This window comes from Symsagittifera roscoffensis, chromosome 5 (assembly GCF_963678635.1).
Source record: "Symsagittifera roscoffensis chromosome 5, txSymRosc1.1, whole genome shotgun sequence".
Taxonomy (NCBI): Eukaryota; Metazoa; Xenacoelomorpha; order Acoela; family Convolutidae; genus Symsagittifera; species Symsagittifera roscoffensis.
In genome coordinates, this window is record NC_087066.1 from 42,709,621 (window position 1) to 42,728,571 (window position 18,951).

An 18,951-nucleotide genomic window follows, 5' to 3' on the forward strand; every position below is an offset into this window, starting at 1 on the left:
TCTCAAATCATTGGTAAAGTCGGAAATCATAGATGATTTATTTTTAAAGACGACTTCTATGGTAACACGGTTCAGTTTCTTCGAGGGTTAGCGCGAGACGGTAGCGGCAAGGTCGGCTAGCTTTGCACCTCAGTACGAGTGAACCGTGGCTCCGACATCTTTGGGGCTGCTGTACTTAGCCCTCGAGGTTCCTTTTGAAAGTTTCCTGCTCCATTTGGGTAGCCATTTCGGCCTATAATTTGGCACGGAAATTCACTTTACAGGGTACAAAAGAGGCAAGACAAGAGGAAAAAATAGATTGTAAAATGGGTTGAAGAAAAATGGAATTTAAAAACAAAGAACAAAGAAATGAAAGCGATTACACCTGGTTTTTCAAGGGTTGAGGGTCCGCGGGGGTGTCCGGGTAGAAGGGGAGGATCGCGGCTTGACAAATTTGTCCCTAAAATCCCGTCCCGGGCCTTCTTAAAAGCGTACCATTATCGTCATATCACTTGAAACTATTTAATGAGTTTATCTCAACAATTAGGCTAAACCAATACCAAATTTAGGCTTATCCATTTCAAAACAATCCAATATGTTTTGCTGAGAAAACCTCCCTCCACTTTAATCTACATTTCTTTAAGATATGTGAATATGGTTTACCAACACATGACGTGGTTTCGCTTAATCTGCTGTTCTCGATTTTCTCTTGCTTTTCTACAAATGACTTCAGATGTCCCCGACGAGTTTTATCAGGGTCCAGAAGTTGCCTACAGCCTTGTTTTTGGGGAAAATTATTTCACATGGGAATGGGATCACCAATTACGAAGTTTTATGCATCCTTTGTTTTATGCGCTTGGTTTTAAATTGTTACAAAATTATTCGATAGATTTTTCTATTTTGTTAGTTCTGTTGCCACGCTTACAACATGCTCTTTTGTCAGTGATTGCAGAAACTATGTTTTGTCTCACGGTCAATCAAATGTACGGAATGCCAGTTGCATCATGGACAGCATTTTGTCTATCCACATGTAGGTTGGCCCCTTCTTTTATATACGTTTAAAGAAGTAGATTCTGGTGGTGGCCAGGCAATAAGCAGAATGTTCTAAGAGCAGAATGGGCCCTAGAGCAGAAAACAGAAAAATCAATTTTTAAAAGCTAATCGGTAAATTAAGTATAAGAATTGTCAATATTACCAAAGAAACGAATATTCAATGCACAATTTGAGTAGCTTTATCAAATCAAAAAAACTTAATGAAAGTATTCAGTTTATGCATAATTTATTCATTTTCTTTATATTTTTGACGATGCTAATAATTGTTTTATCAATTAGCCCGTATAAACCAATAAAAGTCAATATTTTTTGGTTTTTCTGCTCGGACCCATTCTGCACATGGACCATTCTGCTTATTGCTCCGCTTCTTCTATGGTCATCGCAGTCCAGAATACATAATTTTCCTGCAAGTACTAGACGGGAATCCTAAAGCTATGAGTTTCATCGCGTGTCTCTACAATAATGAGATTGCGAGAGTAGTGTATTAGTACGAACCTTCTTTTTTTCTAACCGAACTCGCAAATTGAAGTGCTCATTAAAAGTTTTCAATTATTTGGTGGCACTTTTGCTATAATCACAATCTGTAGCATTGGAAATTTCATAGCATCTGTTCTCTGGTTCATTTGTGCCTAGTGTTTGTCATTTATTAAGCGTCCGTGGTTAGTGCGTGTTGCTCCAGTGCGCATGCTCCAAAGCCTCTCCGTGTGCCTTATGAGAGGAAATGCGAATCTAGTCTTGTGCAGTTTATTGCTTTCTTTTTTCTCATCTTACCTTTTTGGTTCTCCTTTTCCCCTCTTTTCTGATGCTTGGTTCTCTCCTTGCTGGAGCTTTTTCTTTCCATTTTTTGAATGAATTTTCTGAGACATAAATTATCGATTAGTTCTTACTAATTTTTTTGTTCTTTCCAGGCTTTTTTGAGACTTGTTTCTATTTTTTATTGCATTTTATAGAGCTACATTTTGCGTGTTCTCCCTAGTGTAAAAGCAGATTATGCGGATTTTATTCGAAAAACTGTGTGATTTAGAAGCATACGGAAGGTAATACTTCAGATTTTTTTACCCTTGCAACCGGTTACAGACTTTTTTCCTCATAAGACGGCTCAAATTGATGATCTTCTCCAAATCTAATTTTTCGTCAACTAACAGACAATTCTGAGCGTGTCTGCATTTAAATGCCAGTAGTTAAATTTGGAGTTCAGCCATCTATACATAAAATGCGCGTTTTTTCGTTTCAACATGTATTTCACCAATTTTGAAATTAGCAACCCTGTGGTAGGGTGCAGTCATGTTTCTCCCTTGACTTTCGAAATTGGCCTCCAAATATGAATACCCAAGTTTTTCTTTTTACGAGATATGACATTTTTTGACTTTTTTCAATATGTTTCGAAAAAACTAAGGTTTTAATATTGTTGAAGGTTTTGAAACTGCCAAATCTTAAGTTGGATGCCGTTAGTGTATTCTCTGGAGTTGAAAATCTTGCCTCCAATTGGGGTTGCTCAGTGTTTTTTTGAAATTCTCATCCCATTAGTTTGTTCCTGTCAGAATATTTTCAGAGTTTGCAAATCCTGCCTCCATAGGTTACTGCTCAAAACATTTTAGTTTTCGAGATATGAGTTGTTTCCGAGTTGGCTTTTTATCCACCAGTTACGCATATGGATTTTGTACGTATGATTGCGCAATCTTTTTTTTGCTTCCGAGATATGAATTTTTTTTTGTTATCTCACAAAATTTTGGAACCTAGATTTTAAAAAATTAAGTTCAACTTTTAAAAAGTTATTTTTTTTCGAAAACTCTGATGTTTTTTTAAAGTAAATAAACTTGGTAAAGCGTTAAATCGCACCAATCAATAAATGTATTGGGTAATTAAAACAAATGATTAACTTAAACAAGAATCTAATTGGAGAAATCTAATTTTGATTTGAAAGTGCAGTTAAGATTTTGACAATTTGGAGGTCTTATTTCTGAGTGAATGCGAAGATCTGAAACCGAGGGTATTTAGAGATATGTTAATTTTTAAGTTGTTTAATCAATGAAATAGAAAGCATTCAATGTTGATATTCTTCATATGTTTTATAAATAGACATTTTTTTCGTTCATCAATCTGTTTGCAACACGGGTTTAACAAGAGGGTGAAACTTACCAAAATTGTACGTCCATTTATTCAGCCTAATTGTCTAAATTGCATTACGTTTCAGTATATGTGCGAGATCTCGGTTTGCCAAAGCAGCTATGCTGCGTTAGTTACGCTAGATTTTATTTTAAAACTTTGCCTCAACGTTTGTCTGCTCAGGTATGGTCAGCTTTGTTACCGTTTTGGTAAGTTGGGGTTTGATTCTCAATTGGCATATATATGTCCTTGATGGCACAATTTGTTTAGAATGAATTTTATTCGTGACAAAATCAAGACGAGGTAATGACAATCTTGATTAATAGATTTTCCAAATCAGTTTTTTCTCTCGTCCCGTTTTGGCCGACTAGTTTGCCGGGCTATATTTGTGTTGTATTGGAAGTCGCCTTTGTGTGCAAAGTTGTTTTCTGTGTGAAGCGAAATTTATGAGATCATTTTTTCTGAGCATCTGGTTTTTATGATGTAATGAGTGGTTTTATTAGATTATACTATAAAACAATGTGGCAAAATACATATTTGCTATCCTAGAACCAATAAAACTCATACAGAAGCCAAATTTTATCCAAAAATGGTATGTTTTATTGGAAAGCGATTGCAGAAGCCAAATATTACTCAAAAATAGTATACCGCAACCGTTGGAAGCCGAAAGTTTTAGCTACATGACAACTTCAATTGAAGACGAGACATGACTTGATATCAAAGTAAATTGAATCTGGAGAGAAAGCAAATCGACTCTTGAGAGGAAAATTATGTTTTCTTCAATATTAAAATCTCTAACCTACTTGCGAAATCATGTCCAAAAACCATAACAAACGTCTTCAAATAGCACGATAGCATAAAACATCAAAACACCAACAATGTATGAACAAAGTCGCGAATAGCTCATTCGTGCCTTTAGTTTTTGCCAACCCGAAGAGGCAGTGCAAGGCGCAACAAAAACCATTATAATCAGACGCAAAATTTATGCGGAAAACGGCATGATGTTTATTGCGGCTGAATAAATTTTATCAAAACAAAATTTACAATCATAAGGAGTGCAATTTTTAGGTCAAAAGTTTTGACCTAAAAAAAATCTAAGCAATAGAAATTTCGTTAAATGCTATTTTAGAGGAGGGTATATTCTGAAAGACAATTCAGGATGCTTTTATCTTCGTCTTAATTAAATGCTTCCTTTGTTTTAAATAAATTTATGTATATTGAGGGCACAGGCCTATTTCACTATTGTGCCCCTCTGTGAAAATTGTGAAGAGGCTCTTCCATCGCCTTCTAATAATAAAATAAAATGTGGGACAAAATAAAGGCACGAATGAGCTGTTCTCGACTTTTTATACATTGTTGGTGTTTTGATATTTTATGCTATCGTGCTATTTGAAGACGTTTGATGGTTTTTGGAAATCATTTTGCAAGTAGGTTAGAGATTTCAACATTGAAAAACAATCTGCTAAATGTTCCTCTCAAGATTCCATTTCTTTTCTCCAGATTCAGTTTACTTTGAAATCAAGTCATGACTCGTCTTTCGTCTTCAATTGAAGTTGCCATTTTGTGAAAAATTATAGGCTTCCAACGGTTGCGGCATACCATTTTTGAATAGCTTTGGCGTCTGCATTCGCCTTCCAACGGTTGAAACATACCATTTTTTGATAAAGTTTGGCTTTTGTATGAGTTTAATGGGTTTTAGGATAGCAAATCTGTATTTTGCCACAATGATACTATAAAATAATCTCATAAAACTCATTACATCATAAAAAACAGATGATCTCAGAAATTTTGCTCACTAATTGGATCCAGTCCTGGGGTAGGCAGGCACCCCATTCAATTTGGCTCAAACTATAACCTCGAACACTTATATAGCAGAAGCCTTTAGTAAGCAATTTGCAACTTCTAGGAATCATGCCTCCGACAAGTTATTCAGGAAAACTAAACGCAAAATTGCCAAATTTTCTCTGTCTGATAACCCGTCTTTCTCTCCCCAAAAAACTAAACAAACTATTGCGGATAGCAAACCCTGACACGCAATCGGTCCGGATGGACTTTCCATTGTCCACCTTTAACACCTCGGACCTCTTGCACTTGACTTATTTGCTTGACATTTCGCTGTCTTATAATTTTATCACCAAAATGTGGAAAAACTCCAAGGTAATCCCCTGCCCAAATCTGATAAAAGACCATAAAGTTTCCACATCATACAGGCCTATTTCACTACTGTGATCCTCTTCGAAATTTTAGAGAGGCTCATCTATCGCCTTTTAATAAAGCACCTCCCAAATGCCACACACCAACACGGTTTCCGCGCATTCTACACCATCACAACCAAACTCTCCACCCTTGAATTTTTTCTCACTGATGTTTTCAATCAAAACCGCCCTCCCCTACGTACTGTTCTCACCACACTTGATCTTTTAAAGACATTTGATATGGTATGTCATAGAACACTAGTGGAACTCAATCATGAACACCGCTGCCATGAGGTATAGTTCGCTGGCCGAGCAACTATTTATGTGACCGACAAGCCACAAACATTTTTAACAACAAAGTATCAAACCAAGAAATTGTTCCTTCTGGAGTTCCCCAGGGCTCTGTTTTTATCACCGATTTTTTAAAGATTCTTACGACCATGACGCCTCTCCGCCCCTAAAAATGTTCGACTCACCTCATACGCTGATGATTTCCACCCCTTCACCCAAAACTCCGACGTTGAGGCAGCATCACGTTCACCAAATAATTATCTGCACCACCTCTTAAATTTCTCATCTCCCGTAAGCTAGATATTGTGTCCTAAAGGATCAGTTACCTTGCTTTCGCCCTGCCACGAAGAATTTAACAGAACTCTAACTGTCTTTTTAAACAACGAGCTTCTCCATCTTAATAGAAATCCGAGAATTGTAGGGGTTTTTTACCCTACCCTTTGCTTTGCAGCTCACTGCTAAAGATCTGCTGACAAGGTTCGTCACACGATAGTGCTGAAGGCGTTAGCAGGCTCCTCTTGGGTCAGTCTAAAGAAATCCTACGTTTAATTTACAAGGCTTTATTTCACCCTATTTTTGATAATGCCTCTCCGGACTGGGCGAACGCCGCCAACTAAATTTATTTTAATCACCTGCAGGTCACCAAAATTATGCCCTACGTGTAATCACTATCTTCCACTCTTGGACACCCTTTATCCTCCAAGTTTTCAGTTTCCCTGTTTAGATAATCTGGCAACTTAGTCTTTTCTCTACCCTTTGCGTATAAGGTTGAGTTTGGATTTCGCAGCACTACACTCTGAAGTATTTTGGTTCGAATGAGTGAAGGAGTATTCTTCATCCTTCCATACAATACCGTATAAATAATTGGTTAAGTAATTAAAAGCTTCGTTCTTATTGTGTTATCAGTGAAAAATGACGTGGTGGTAAAAAAAGGTTAGACTGTCAGTGTAAGCGTTTGTTTCTATTGCGAGTTCTTTCACTATGATTTTGTTTTTGTTATAACGGAAGCCTTCATTTCGACTGATTTTTCACTCAACATTCTAGTAAATGTTAAAACTACCTCTTGAAAATTTTGATGTACATGCAGAACACCATTCACGATTAATGTCCAATCAAGCTGATATTGCACTTCTAGGGTAACATATACGAATATGAAGGTCCTTCATGGCAATTGTCTTCAACGAACCCCGCTATGTCATGTAGAATTGCATGACGCAAAATTTTTGAATCACAAAGTTATCCATCGATGAATTGTCAATACTTATCAAGCCACCGTAGAGTCTGAGTTCCAAAGTATTTTCATAGTAAGTCTCATTTGAGTTGTAAAATAGAGAACAAGCTGACCAGTGTTTTCAGGGTAAGGTTTTTTAAAGGTAAGATAAATTTCTTCGATTATCTCTAAGTCTGCTATTGTAACCATTGGTTTTTGAAAGCGTACCATTTTGCTATAACAGATTACCAAATTGATTTTCAGATCCTAATTATAATAACCCAAATCGGATCTCATCCACTGGAAATGCTTTCCTAACATTTCACAATCTGTCCCAACAAGTTTTTCAGAATTTATTCATTTTTGCTTCATGTTTTCTCCAAGTTGACTTTTACACCGAATATTTACCAGCAAACACCAATTTCTTTGATTCAGATGTACCGCTAGTTAATTGAAGAGTTGGAAAGCTCAAGTTAAACATATACATAACGATCCAGCGTATACATAACGCCAGGTATTTTCTTACCTACTCTTTCTGTATACCATCTAGTACCATCGCCTATATTTTATTCATTTCATAGGACTGCGGATCATTTCTTATTATAACCCAAAACTCTCTGAAAACATTATTTAATACTCTACTCTCTGTTAAAAACCGCAGGTCCGATACTTGGAGCCATAATTTTTTCTCACGGAACCCCAATGGGTGGTTTTGTTTTTCCAACGGTACCGACCTCTGCTGTGGTACCACACCCCTCCCCTGTTGGAGTAATGGCGGAGTACTACTCTCCATTCAGGAAACTGAGCTATCTACTGCGTAGCTTAAGCACATTCTTTGCTTCGTGGTATTTACAGAAAGATGCTTGTGTTTTACTAGAGTACATTTTTTTCTTACCTTACTCACATAAATTAGGGCCTAACAAAAGTGCTCTCAGTGTCTTTGTACTGCTTATGTGCTTTCGAAGTTGGCATGACTTACGTTCCAGAAGCTTTTTCATGTGCTTTTGGAGTCTGTTTTTGTCGTTGTTTATTGCCGGCTTTCGCTGAGTTCAGCTCGGTTGGTTTTGAAAATATCTGCTATCTACAAAACTTTGGTCGTTAGTTTTTCGGTGTTTAGTTGAATGGCTTTGGAATAACTTTCACACCGTTGAATAGATGCCAAAAAGAACGAAAAAGTTATATAGACAAGACAGCAGATATTTTCAAAACCTGCTGTCTGTATAGTTTATTCTTGGGTTGCCATTTTTTTCGCATAGGATTGCGAAATGTTCTTTTGGCCTTTTTTTCAAGAGTCGGCGTTCGTCTTGAAACTCTTATATAGGTCGAGAAGGTTTTTTCGGGAAAAGTCTTAAAATTTGCTCACTATCAAATTTGATTTTTTCACTGTTCGACTTTTGATTTTTAAAGTTATTAAGAGTCAGTGACGTATTGAAGGCTCTTATATAGGTATTGAGTATTTTTTTTTGGTTTTTTAAGAAATTTTTTTTGGTTTTTGGTTTTTTAAGAAAAAAAGGTATTGGCTATGTTTCTATGTTTCTAACTAATTCTGCTAATTTCTAAGTTCTCGTTCGTTTCAGGCATATTCGCAAACCACTGTTTCACGAGAACGCTGAGCAATTCGCTGGAGACTTCGCTTATGATGATAGCATTTTCCTACTACCCAGCTTGGAATGAAAGCTTCTTCAAGGCGCACAACCGAAAATTGAATTTCTTGAAGTATCTTATCTTCAGTGCATTGGCATGTTATGGTGAGATGGTTACATTTAAATGGCGTAAACAAAATTTTTTGACTGCCACGTTGAATGCAAAAAAAAATAAATTCAGTGTATACGTCGCTTAAATAGTTTATTGTATTAATTGTCAAAATGAATGCAATGTTGACAAGTCATAATGAGGGATTGAGCAAAAACTACGTGCTTAGAAAAACTACGTATGTGCGACAATCCAGAAAAAGTAATGAATGCTTCTAAGTCTAAATGCGTTATTTGAATTCAATTTAATTTTATCTGCTAAAAGTTAGGTAAATTGCGCTCTCCCGTTACGAAAGTGTAAAGGTCACAAAAAAGTGATCGACTTGTTGTTTCAAAAGTTGCCATCGTTTTTTATAGGTTTCTTAGCGAACAAGAGCTGTAAAGCCAGATATTTTTCACTTTGAAATTATAAAATGAAGTTTTTCAAAAAGAAGTCTCTTTTTCTCTTCTGTTTTTTTTTTTCGTTCATCGACTCTTTTCCAACTAGCTGTTGGCTATTTTTAATTGACAGTAAGTCTCAGGTCGGAAACCAAGTTTCAAAACCCAATTTGAAACTATTAATATCAGCCAATGGAAAAATTTTTCATTGTCCTTAATAAAGAAATATTTTTTCTCCAGTATATATTTGCAGCAAGCAGTATAACTTAAGTTAATTGCACATAATTAGTTAATTGTACATAATTGGAAATTAACAAAATAAAAATCATGGAGGTGATAAGCGAACAGCTTAAATGATGGCCACTTTAAGCCTGCTTTTGAACATAATTTCAATCAATTCAATTTAATGAATCAAAATTAAAATATCAAAAAAAAAATATATTAATTTTTATAATTTTTATTCCAAATTTTTGTAGAAATGTAGAAATGAGGTCAAATCTAAAGAACCTGAAGATACCAACAAGACATCCGCAACTACAAATCAGTTTCAGTCTCAAAACTTATCTGCCTTTTGGCTCTCAAAATTTAAAACTTCATCAAAAATTTTCTGAATAACAAACCAATCATTTTTTTATTGTGAGGAAATATCGAAGATCAAGGTCAGAGGCCGGATTGCAACACAATAACTTGAACTTGAAAACTAGCGTTTTGTGCTAAGAAAATCAAATGTCAGAAGATTCGCAGCCCTAGGGGAGGGTTCTCATGCTTGAAGGACCAAATGCTTGAAAAATTTCAACCAATCAAAATCGCTAAGCGTTTCTATTGGCTTAATGCCTTTCTCACAAAATCGAAGTCAATATTAACAGAAAATGTATTAAATCAGTGGAAAATAATCAAAAATATTACAAATTGCGGGTTTTAACCTCAATACTATTCAGATAATCAACAAGATTTGTGAGGTCAAAATCATAAGAATTTTTCAGTCTTGAAAACTCATCTGCTTATTATCTAATCGGTCATTATTAACACTAATGGCCTGGATTTATTTTCTTACTTCGAGATTTTCGCGATTTACTTTGAGATTTTGAATACTCAATTCTGATTGGCTGAAAGTAAGCGAAAATTAATTTCAAGCATTCGGTCCATAAAGCATGAGGGACGCCACCGCAGCCCTATTTAGAACTTTTGTCACCACCAAATTAAGAGTTGATAAACAATAATTATTGAAATTATTGTGAAATTTGAAGTGGGTAGGTTCTAATTTGTGTGGAAAGCTTAAATACATCGAAGACAAAGTTCCTTCCCATTTTCAGTGCAGGCTGGCCACTTGGTTTATATTTATAGACTGGTGTATAAAATTCATTATTTGGTCTATAATTTTTTTGAAGTCTATATTGTAGAGACCATCCTCAGGGATTCGACCCCCTGTCGACACAAAGGGTCCCCCTTTGTACTATTTTGAGATATCCATTTTTGGCTGACTGACCCTAAAATTTTTGTAAAGGTGCCTTGGGCGCCAGTATAGACTAATTTTGAGGGGGGAGCGCGCACCGAAAAAACGCGATTTTGTGGTCAAAATTTTCCAAAAGTGCCTAAAACGTTTTTTTTTTTTCAAAATTTAGCCTGCGGCGCTGAAAAATTGGGCAAATTTATCATTTTATTCTATCGTTTCTTGAAGGTCTATATTTTTTTGAGAAATTGATGGCCAGCCTGTTTCATTGGTCTGAATTACAACTCGGTAGAATTCTGATCGTGTGCGTTTCACAAAGGGATGCGGTGACAGCCCCCCAGCTATCCATATATTTATTAAAAATTTAAACGAAAGTAAACCTTAGTCGAGAATAAGCGAGTGCCAATAGAATCAGGAGAAAAGGCACCACAGACAGCAACGTATCAGAAAGTACAGTTGCGGTTGTCTGAAATATCGCAAACGTATCAGAACAACAATATACACCCTGCAGGGATAAGTGTTTAACACCGTATTTCTAATCTGCTTAGTTGTTTTCAATGTCTATTCAATTTTTTGTTTCCTATAATTTTTCAATATGAAATAAAATCAGATAAAAACTTTTCGCGCTTCATACGAATCGTCGCTTGATACTAATTCTCGCTTAAATGCAATTCGAATTTTCTCCCTTAACGGATCGTGGCTTGTTACGAACGTCCAGCCAAAAAAATAGTATTTACTGCCATTCACTGTTTTTACTCATTCCAAGATACTCATTAAGTCTTATTTTTCACTCTTTTTTGTAATCAAAACATTGCCGAAAAGCTTTAGGCTTTGTTGCAACTATTGGAAAACATTTTAGTTTTTCAGTGGGGTATGCAATTTTTATCTGTGCTTGGAATTCGCTCAGCTTATGCCTGCAACTAAAAGGAAAAACCTGTAATATATTTATTTATGTGCTTAAAATTGCCTCAGCTTACCTGTCATTTTTTGGAATCTGGCTCTTGACTTCATTTGAACTTATTCTGAAACCTTGGCTTTGTTTAGCTCGTCCTACATCAGCCATTTTGAGTGTTCCAATGTCCTTGTACTGCCTGTGGAATCTGGACTTCAAAGCAACGATGGTGTTCCAAATGGGAGTGGTCGGAATAAATGCTTTGATCTGTCAAGTGGCAATTGACTCTGCCCTGTACGGAGGTGGCACTACTGTGTTTCCATTGTGGAACTTCGTCAAGTTCAATTTTCTGTCTGATAGCAACAAAGTCAGTTTCATTCTTAGTGTTTAATGTACATCGTTCTACAATAATTGTCCTGGAGTGCATCACTTGAATTTTTATAAAAGTAAATGAGAAAACACATCTTGATTGGATTTTCCTTGTTCAGGTTGATTATTTTGGTTCTCGTTTTTGAAGATATTTCGTGGCTTTGGGTGTATTCACGGAGTATTGTTAAATAGAGCTAAAGTGGATGTTTTGTTAGGTCAAGTTTGTAAACAGAATATCGTCTCTGAAATTGGCGAATATTGCCAATGATATGATTGATCCTCTTTCGAAGCTCCTAACAAAGCAGATGAAACCTAAAAATTTTATTTCAAGGTAGTTTTGGTTTCCTATGAGCTTGCAAAAATGATCAGTAATAATTTTTGTGAGATATGCTTATTTTGACGAGTGATTTTATGAGAAACGCCTTGAGATTTGCAGATCTTCGGCGTGAACTCAGTGTTCTGGTACATCTACGCCGGAGTTCCTGGAGTCCTGGGCACTTTTCTGCCCTTCTTCCTCCTTGGAGTCTACAAGTCCTGGCGCGATAAGAGAATGTCGAGGCTGATGTTGTATCTGATTGTGTTGTCAGTGGTGTTCTACAGTATTCCGCCTCACAAGGAGATGAGATTCATTCTACCAGTGCTGCCTCTCATGTTGGTCTACGCTGCCTACTATTTCGCTAACTGGTACGAAATAATAACATGACTGCTCGTATCAGGGCCAATCCCTGAATGTTTCGACTGCCTTTTTTAAGGTCTATTGAGCTGTAATAACAAGAAAAAATTTAATAAAAAAAATGAAAAACAAATTTAAATTTGAGTTTTTTTTTTGTGAAAATGATCCCCCCACACACGCCATACAAAGGTCGAAGTTATCGGTTTCGCTCCTAATTGTAAATCAATTATTGCAAATAAGCTTCAAAAATTTGGAACTATTTCTAAGACGGATTAAATCTCCGCTTACGCTTCATTAGCGCGAAATATATCATCGCGCCTTAGTTGTCCCAAAATGGCAATCTTCAAACCACTATAGCTTTACAAAAAATGAGTACATGTGAAATATCTTTTCAAATTTAAACTCAGGATAGCAATACCGTTTGAATGATAAAAAATTCCGTCAAAAATGACAAGAGAAAAAGTCGAATTTTGTCTGAAAGAAAAAAAACACCCCGATCACAATTATTCCGTTACAATCGTTACGAAAGTCGGATTAATAATCATAAAGAATAGTAGTTTTTAGGTAGAAGTTACATTAAAGCTCACAAACTGACCTTTAATTAAATTAAAAACTTCCACAATATCACCATTGGATTTATAGATCCGTTTTCAGGTTCTCTGAGCGGAAAAATTCATTCCTATTTGAGTCTACGAATTGAGAACAATGTCTGTAATGAAAAAGTTAGTTCATTTATGTTCACGTGAATTTAATGTTTTTTTTTGAATATCCTGTTAATGACTTCTAAAAAAAAGAATGCTCGATAATTTTGGTTTGAAAAAGCTCCAAGAAATGCTCCAACATGATATAACAGCGCGATAAGAAACCTTGTTCGCTAAAGGAAAAAAATGCAAAAAATTTTTATGCGTACTAAATTTACGGCTGACAATGAACGCTACAAAAGCGTTCGAAATCAGAAACAAACTGATAGCGGATACTCAAAAAGCGTATCAGAGTGTTAAAATTGATAGATTACTAAAAGTCAAAAAACAAGACAAGGAGTTCTCAAGTATATTAAGAGACTGCGTGAACCTAACATAAAAAAAACTCTCAGTTAGATGCAAAACAAACATACGAATATTTTTCAAGCATAGGAAAGGATATACAAAACAAAAAATACAAAATATACAGAACAAAAAATAAAAAAATATTTCGTTTTCAACCGCTTTGCCAGAATTAACAAGTTCCCTGTTCCTCTTCCCTGTGGGAAATTCAGAAATTTTTGAAATAATTAAATCATTAAATAATTCAACCGCTGAAGGTGTTGACGGCATCAACAGCATTTTTTTGAAACTTTCATCTCCCGTTCTATCGGAATAATTATCTGTTCTTTTTAATAAATGCTATAGCCAAGGTTGTTTCCCCGCTTCTTTCAAAATTGCAAAAAATGTTCCGATTCATAAGTCTAGTGACAAGTCAAAGACATCTAATTACCGACCATTATCACATCTGAGTGCCCTCAGTAAAGTTCTAGAGAAATCATTATCCCTCAGAATAACATCTTTAATTGATAAGAAAATCTTATGCGATTCCCAGTTTGGGTTTGGCTAAAACTTTCATCGCTCCAAGGAGATCTAAAATTGACAGAGTCCATCATGAAGAAAATTGACGAAGGTTATAAAGTTTGCAGCGTTTTTTTAAATTTAAGTAAAGCTTTTGATACAATCAATCACAAAATAATCGTATTTAAGCTTAACTGTATGGGCATCAGGGGATTTGTTGGCGACCTAATTAGTTCTTATCTCAGTAAACGTAAACAATTCGTTGCTATTGGGAAGAAAACTTCTAAGACTTTATTTATATCGATAGAAGTTCCGCAGGGTTAAATTTTGGGTCCTCTACTTTTCATATTATTTATTAATCACATGGCGAGTTGTTTTTCGACACCAAATACATCTGTGGGTTTGCATGCAGATGATAGCTGTGTAACTGTTTATTCAAAATAGGACCCGAAACTTTTAATAAAAGAAGTGCTTTCAAAATTTTCTTCTAGAATGGAAGTCAATCGTCTGAGTCTTAATATTTCGAAAACTTATTTTTTGAAAATCAATGCAAATCGCTCAAAAAAAGTTGTATTTGATGGATACACAATAACGGAAGTGGATTGGGTAGAATATTTTGGTTAACATATAGATAATCGATTGTTTTTTCAATACCACGTGTTAACTGTGTGCAACAGAATTTCGAAATTGGTAGGGTTTTTAAGATTTTCCAAACAATATTTAAATCAATCTCAGAGAATTAAGAACTATAATTGCTACGTTAAACCGATTATAGAGTATGGTATGATTGTTTATGGTAACGTTTCTAAAAATGTTGTACAACCTATTTTTTGTTACTCCAAAAACGCGCGCTTAGCATAATTTACAATAAACCATTTAGGTTTCCCAGAGACAGCTTGTTCCAGCAATCGAAGATGTATACTATATGCTCGTAAACTGTTACAATACACAGCAGAAACTATTACACCTCGTAATTTTATCTCAGATTGTATTGTTACTCGAAGTCGTAAATTGTGTGTGCAACCTTCTTTCTACTGTAAAACTGAAATAAGAAAAAAACGAAATGCATATAGAACGAAATGCTAAGTTTTCAACAATTTCCACAGACTAGAAATTTTCCCGTCGGCTAATTCATACCAATATATCATAAAACGGACAATTGAAAAAATTTCAGAAAATATAAATACAAGGTGCAAATGACGTGTTCGAAGTTTTCTAAAAAAATTCTAGTTTGACGATATCTCCACACAAGCAATGCTTGTGTTATAGTATGAACTACATATTTTTTCCAACCGAAGTCGCAAATGTTGTTGCGACGCAAATATTATTGCGATAAAATGAGTTCATTTTGAAAGTGTTCACTTTGATCAGTAACCAGCTACTAAGTACAGCCAATGCTAAGGATTTTAGACATTGACTATTATTGTTTTGACTTTCCTAACGAAAGTAACGGAATAATTGTGCTCGGAGTGGTTTTTTCTTCAGACAAATTTCGACTTTTTAAATGTCATTCGATTTCTTATCATTCAAAAAGTATTGTTGTCCTGAGCTTAATTATGGAAAAATTTTTCACCTGTGATTATTTTAAATAAAATTATGGGATTTTTAAAATTGTCATGTTGGCCAATTTGGGACAATTAACGCACGATATATTTCGTGCTATTAACGCGTAAGCGGAAATTTAATCATAGTATTTAATTCAAATTGGTTGAAGGAAGCTTATTTGCCGTAATTGATTTATTACTAGGAGCTAAATGTATCACAAATGTATCACAAAAAAATCTAAAATTAAAATAAAAAATTTCATTATATCGCCATCTTCATATGACGCCTTCACTCTATCGCCATCTTTAGGATTTTTCAACGTAATATTTTTGTTTCTTTATTAAAAGAATTTTTTCACGTTTAAGGTATATCGTATATTGCTATGGTTAATGTTTTTTTTTTCGATTTTCCAGTTTAATTTTAGTGTTTATTTCATCAAGATTGAAGTAAGCAACCTAATATTGGGATGTTGTCAGTTTTCTCCCAGATGCTGTCAATTCTGGCCTCAAAAACCTGGAAAATCCCAGGTTGTCAGATTTTTCCCAGGTTTTGCGAAATATGAATAACCAAATCCTTTTAGTTTACGAGATACGCAATTTTCGAGATTTTTAAAAAACTTCTAGATAATTTAATTTTAAAAAAGTGTCTCAATTTTTGAAATTCTCACTCTGTAGTTGGGTGATGTCAGCGTACTCTCCAAATCACTTCTCAACCTCGAGATATGACGTTTTTTATGATTTTTTCAAAAACTTAAAATTTAAAAAATTCCAAAACTTTGAAAATCTCATTCCTGTTGTTGGATTATGTGAGGGTACTGTTAGGGCTTGGGAATCTTGCCTCTGATTATGGCTGCTCAAATTCTTGTAGTTTTCCAGATATGACGTTTTTAGGATTTTTCAAAATTTTTGCAGAAAAATTAGATGTAAAAATTTCACAAAATTTGATATTCGCATCTCTGTGGTGAGGCTCTGTCAAGGTACTCTCAGGAGTTGCGATTTTTGTCTCTATGACTGCTCAAATCTTTGTAGTTATCGAGATGCGAAGTTTTTTAAGATTTTCTCAGAAATTTTTTTAGATGTTAAACTTAGAAAAAACTTAGATGTTAAAAAATTCCACAACATTGAAGATATCATTCCTGTTGTTGGATATTGTAAGGGCACTTTCAGGGGTTGCGATTCATGCCTCTAATTATGGCTGCTCAAATCCTTGTAGTTTTCGAGATATGACGTTTTTTATGATTTTTTCAAAAAGATTTCAAAAACTTAGATTTTACAAAATTCCTAACCGTTGAAGATCTCATTCCTGTTGTTGGATAGTGTGAGGGTACCCTCAGGGGCTGCGAATCTTGTCTCTGATTATGGCTGCTCAAATCCTTGTAGTTTTTGGGATATGACGATTTTTTAGGATTTTTTTTCAAATTTTTCAGAGATAAAAAACTTCACAAAATTTTATGGTTCTTCAAAATTTGTATACAAAATTTCAACAAAAAACTTTGCAATAATTGTAATTACGATCCTTGTAATTGGATGCAGTCAGAGTACACTCAAAGAATGCAGATCTAATTCCAATAAATGCGGTTTATTATGAGTACCGGAGGTGCGTTAATGCTAGTTACATTTAATTTTTTATGTTTTTTTACCGCGCCATAGACTGCTCTATAAATTGAAGCATGTTAGTTGGTAAATTTCACTTTTTTCAGTTTGACTGGTACTGCTTATGCGTCATAATTGGCGTGCGTCTCCCAAGAAGTTTTGATGAATCAAAGTTTTACTCCCTCTGTTTTTCCCAGTAGTGTTATCGGTCATATTTTTGCTTGTTTATGCGAAGTGCAACTTCGCCTCTGTGTTTTAATTTTAATACGCAACTAAGCTGATTTTTTCTAGTAGTTTCGAGGGTAACAATGATGTAGTTTTTAACAATGGCTTTGTTTTCAACTTTACCCTGTGCAAGTAGCAGAACAATGATGTAACTTTTAACGGTCTTATTTTGAATTTTATTTTGTGCAAATAGTCTACCAGTAAAAAGACAATATTTTGCCCTAAAGTATGTGCTATGTAAATTAACTTATTTGTGAGCTCAAGCATTTATTTGCTGCCTGGTTATTTGATTTATTCAGTTAACTTCCTTTTTTATCTTTTCTATTTCGAAGTTGAAATTAAAAAAAAAAATTGTTCGCAATTTTTTTTCGGTTTCTCATGATTTCATTAACACTTTCCCAACTGTGTGATGGCTGTTTGTTTCTGCTTGTTTCAGTGCATCCTACCGCGTGCAGAATCTATGCAGATGGAGTCTAGCTTCAGTAAACGCAATAGTCACTCTCTACTTGAGCATCTATCACCAGTCAGGATCAATATTTGCGGCACACTACTTGAACATCCGACTTAAAAACACCATAGCGCCTTCAGCTGCAATCTTAACACCATGCTACACTCTGCCTGGAAGAACTCACATGCATATCCATAATTTGACAATCCGAAGTTTAGATTGCAGGCCAAATTTGGACCAGAAGCCAGACTATTTGACGGAAACGCAACAGTTCATAAAAGACCCTCGTGAGTGGACAGTTGAAAATTTTGGCTCCGAAAATACCTTTGCAAATTTTTCGTACTTGGTTATGTTTGACTATGTTTATCCTTTGATAGAGGATTTGCTGAATCGTGATGGATTTTTTATTGATAAATATTTCCATTACTCTCATTTTGCTGATGAGAATGACGGACAAAGTAAAATTTTACTTGTTCTGGCATCCACAAATAATTTATGACATGACGATCAGAATTGATCTTCCTAGTGCAATTATTTTGATGTAATTGATGAGATTGATATGAAGCTAATTTGTACATTGTGAATTGACCTGCTTTTTCAGAACTGACAGTTTTTCGCTGACACTTTGTATGAACCAACTTAACGCAATTTTGAGTGACCTATGTATAGTTAATGCCAAATTGTTGGCAATATTGGTGACCTGGAACATCTTTATTGGTCCGAAACTTGCATTTCACATTAATTAGCTTTCTGATACTCTTTTAACGAGTTGAAGTGATTCCGCAATTGGTTTCCGAAGTCAAATGAGCAGCTTTAGGTTAATTCGCTTCGTTAAGATATAAAAATGTAACCGAAGCGAATTATAACCGAAGAGTACAATACACCAGCAGATTTAGGGGGGCAGGGTGGACGCCCTCCCCCTACCGACCCAAAGTGTCCCCCCTTTATACTATTTTGAGATATTTTTTTGGCTGACGGAACCTGAAATTTCTTAAGGCGCCAATAAATAGTAATTTTGAGGGGGGAGCGCGCGCCAAAAAAACCGCTGTTTTTTTTTGGTCAAAATTTTCCAAAAAGTGCCTTAAAACGCCTTTTTTGGCTTTTTTTTCAAAATTCCGTCGGCGCAAAATAGGGCCTTTAAAGTGATTTGGAAAGCTCAGAAAATCAATTTGGTCGACCTTAAAAAAAGGTCTACAAAATCACTTGATATTTCCTAAAGTTTCCCGAATCCAGTGTTGCTTATTGCACTTGAA

The 18,951-nt window shown here is 35.2% G+C and overlaps 2 protein-coding genes across 4 annotated transcripts in view; both read left to right on the forward strand.

Moving 5' to 3' along the window:
* The window catches only part of LOC134846278 (histone-lysine N-methyltransferase, H3 lysine-79 specific-like), a 257,501-nt gene that overhangs the window by 198,589 nt on the left and 39,961 nt on the right, over positions 1-18,951 (forward strand). The gene's annotated exons all lie outside the window — the stretch shown is intronic.
* Positions 628-18,301, forward strand: LOC134845654 (GPI mannosyltransferase 3-like). The gene is made up of 5 exons (XM_063862672.1): positions 628-1,009; positions 8,412-8,582; positions 11,458-11,672; positions 12,111-12,358; positions 17,687-18,301. Exons 1-5 carry the CDS (start codon positions 634-636, stop codon positions 18,195-18,197), a joined length of 1,521 nt encoding a protein of 506 aa, XP_063718742.1. The 5' UTR covers positions 628-633; the 3' UTR covers positions 18,198-18,301.

Excerpts from the sequence above, each read along its gene's own strand:
- LOC134845654 (XM_063862672.1), top strand. The coding sequence starts at position 634 with ATGGTTTACCAACACATGACGTGGTTTCGCTTAATCTGCTGTTCTCGA. Across the intron at positions 1,010-8,411 it reads AGCATTTTGTCTATCCACAT|GCATATTCGCAAACCACTGT; the intron begins GTAGGTTGGCCC and ends CGTTCGTTTCAG. Across the intron at positions 11,673-12,110 it reads TTCTGTCTGATAGCAACAAA|ATCTTCGGCGTGAACTCAGT; the intron begins GTCAGTTTCATT and ends TGAGATTTGCAG.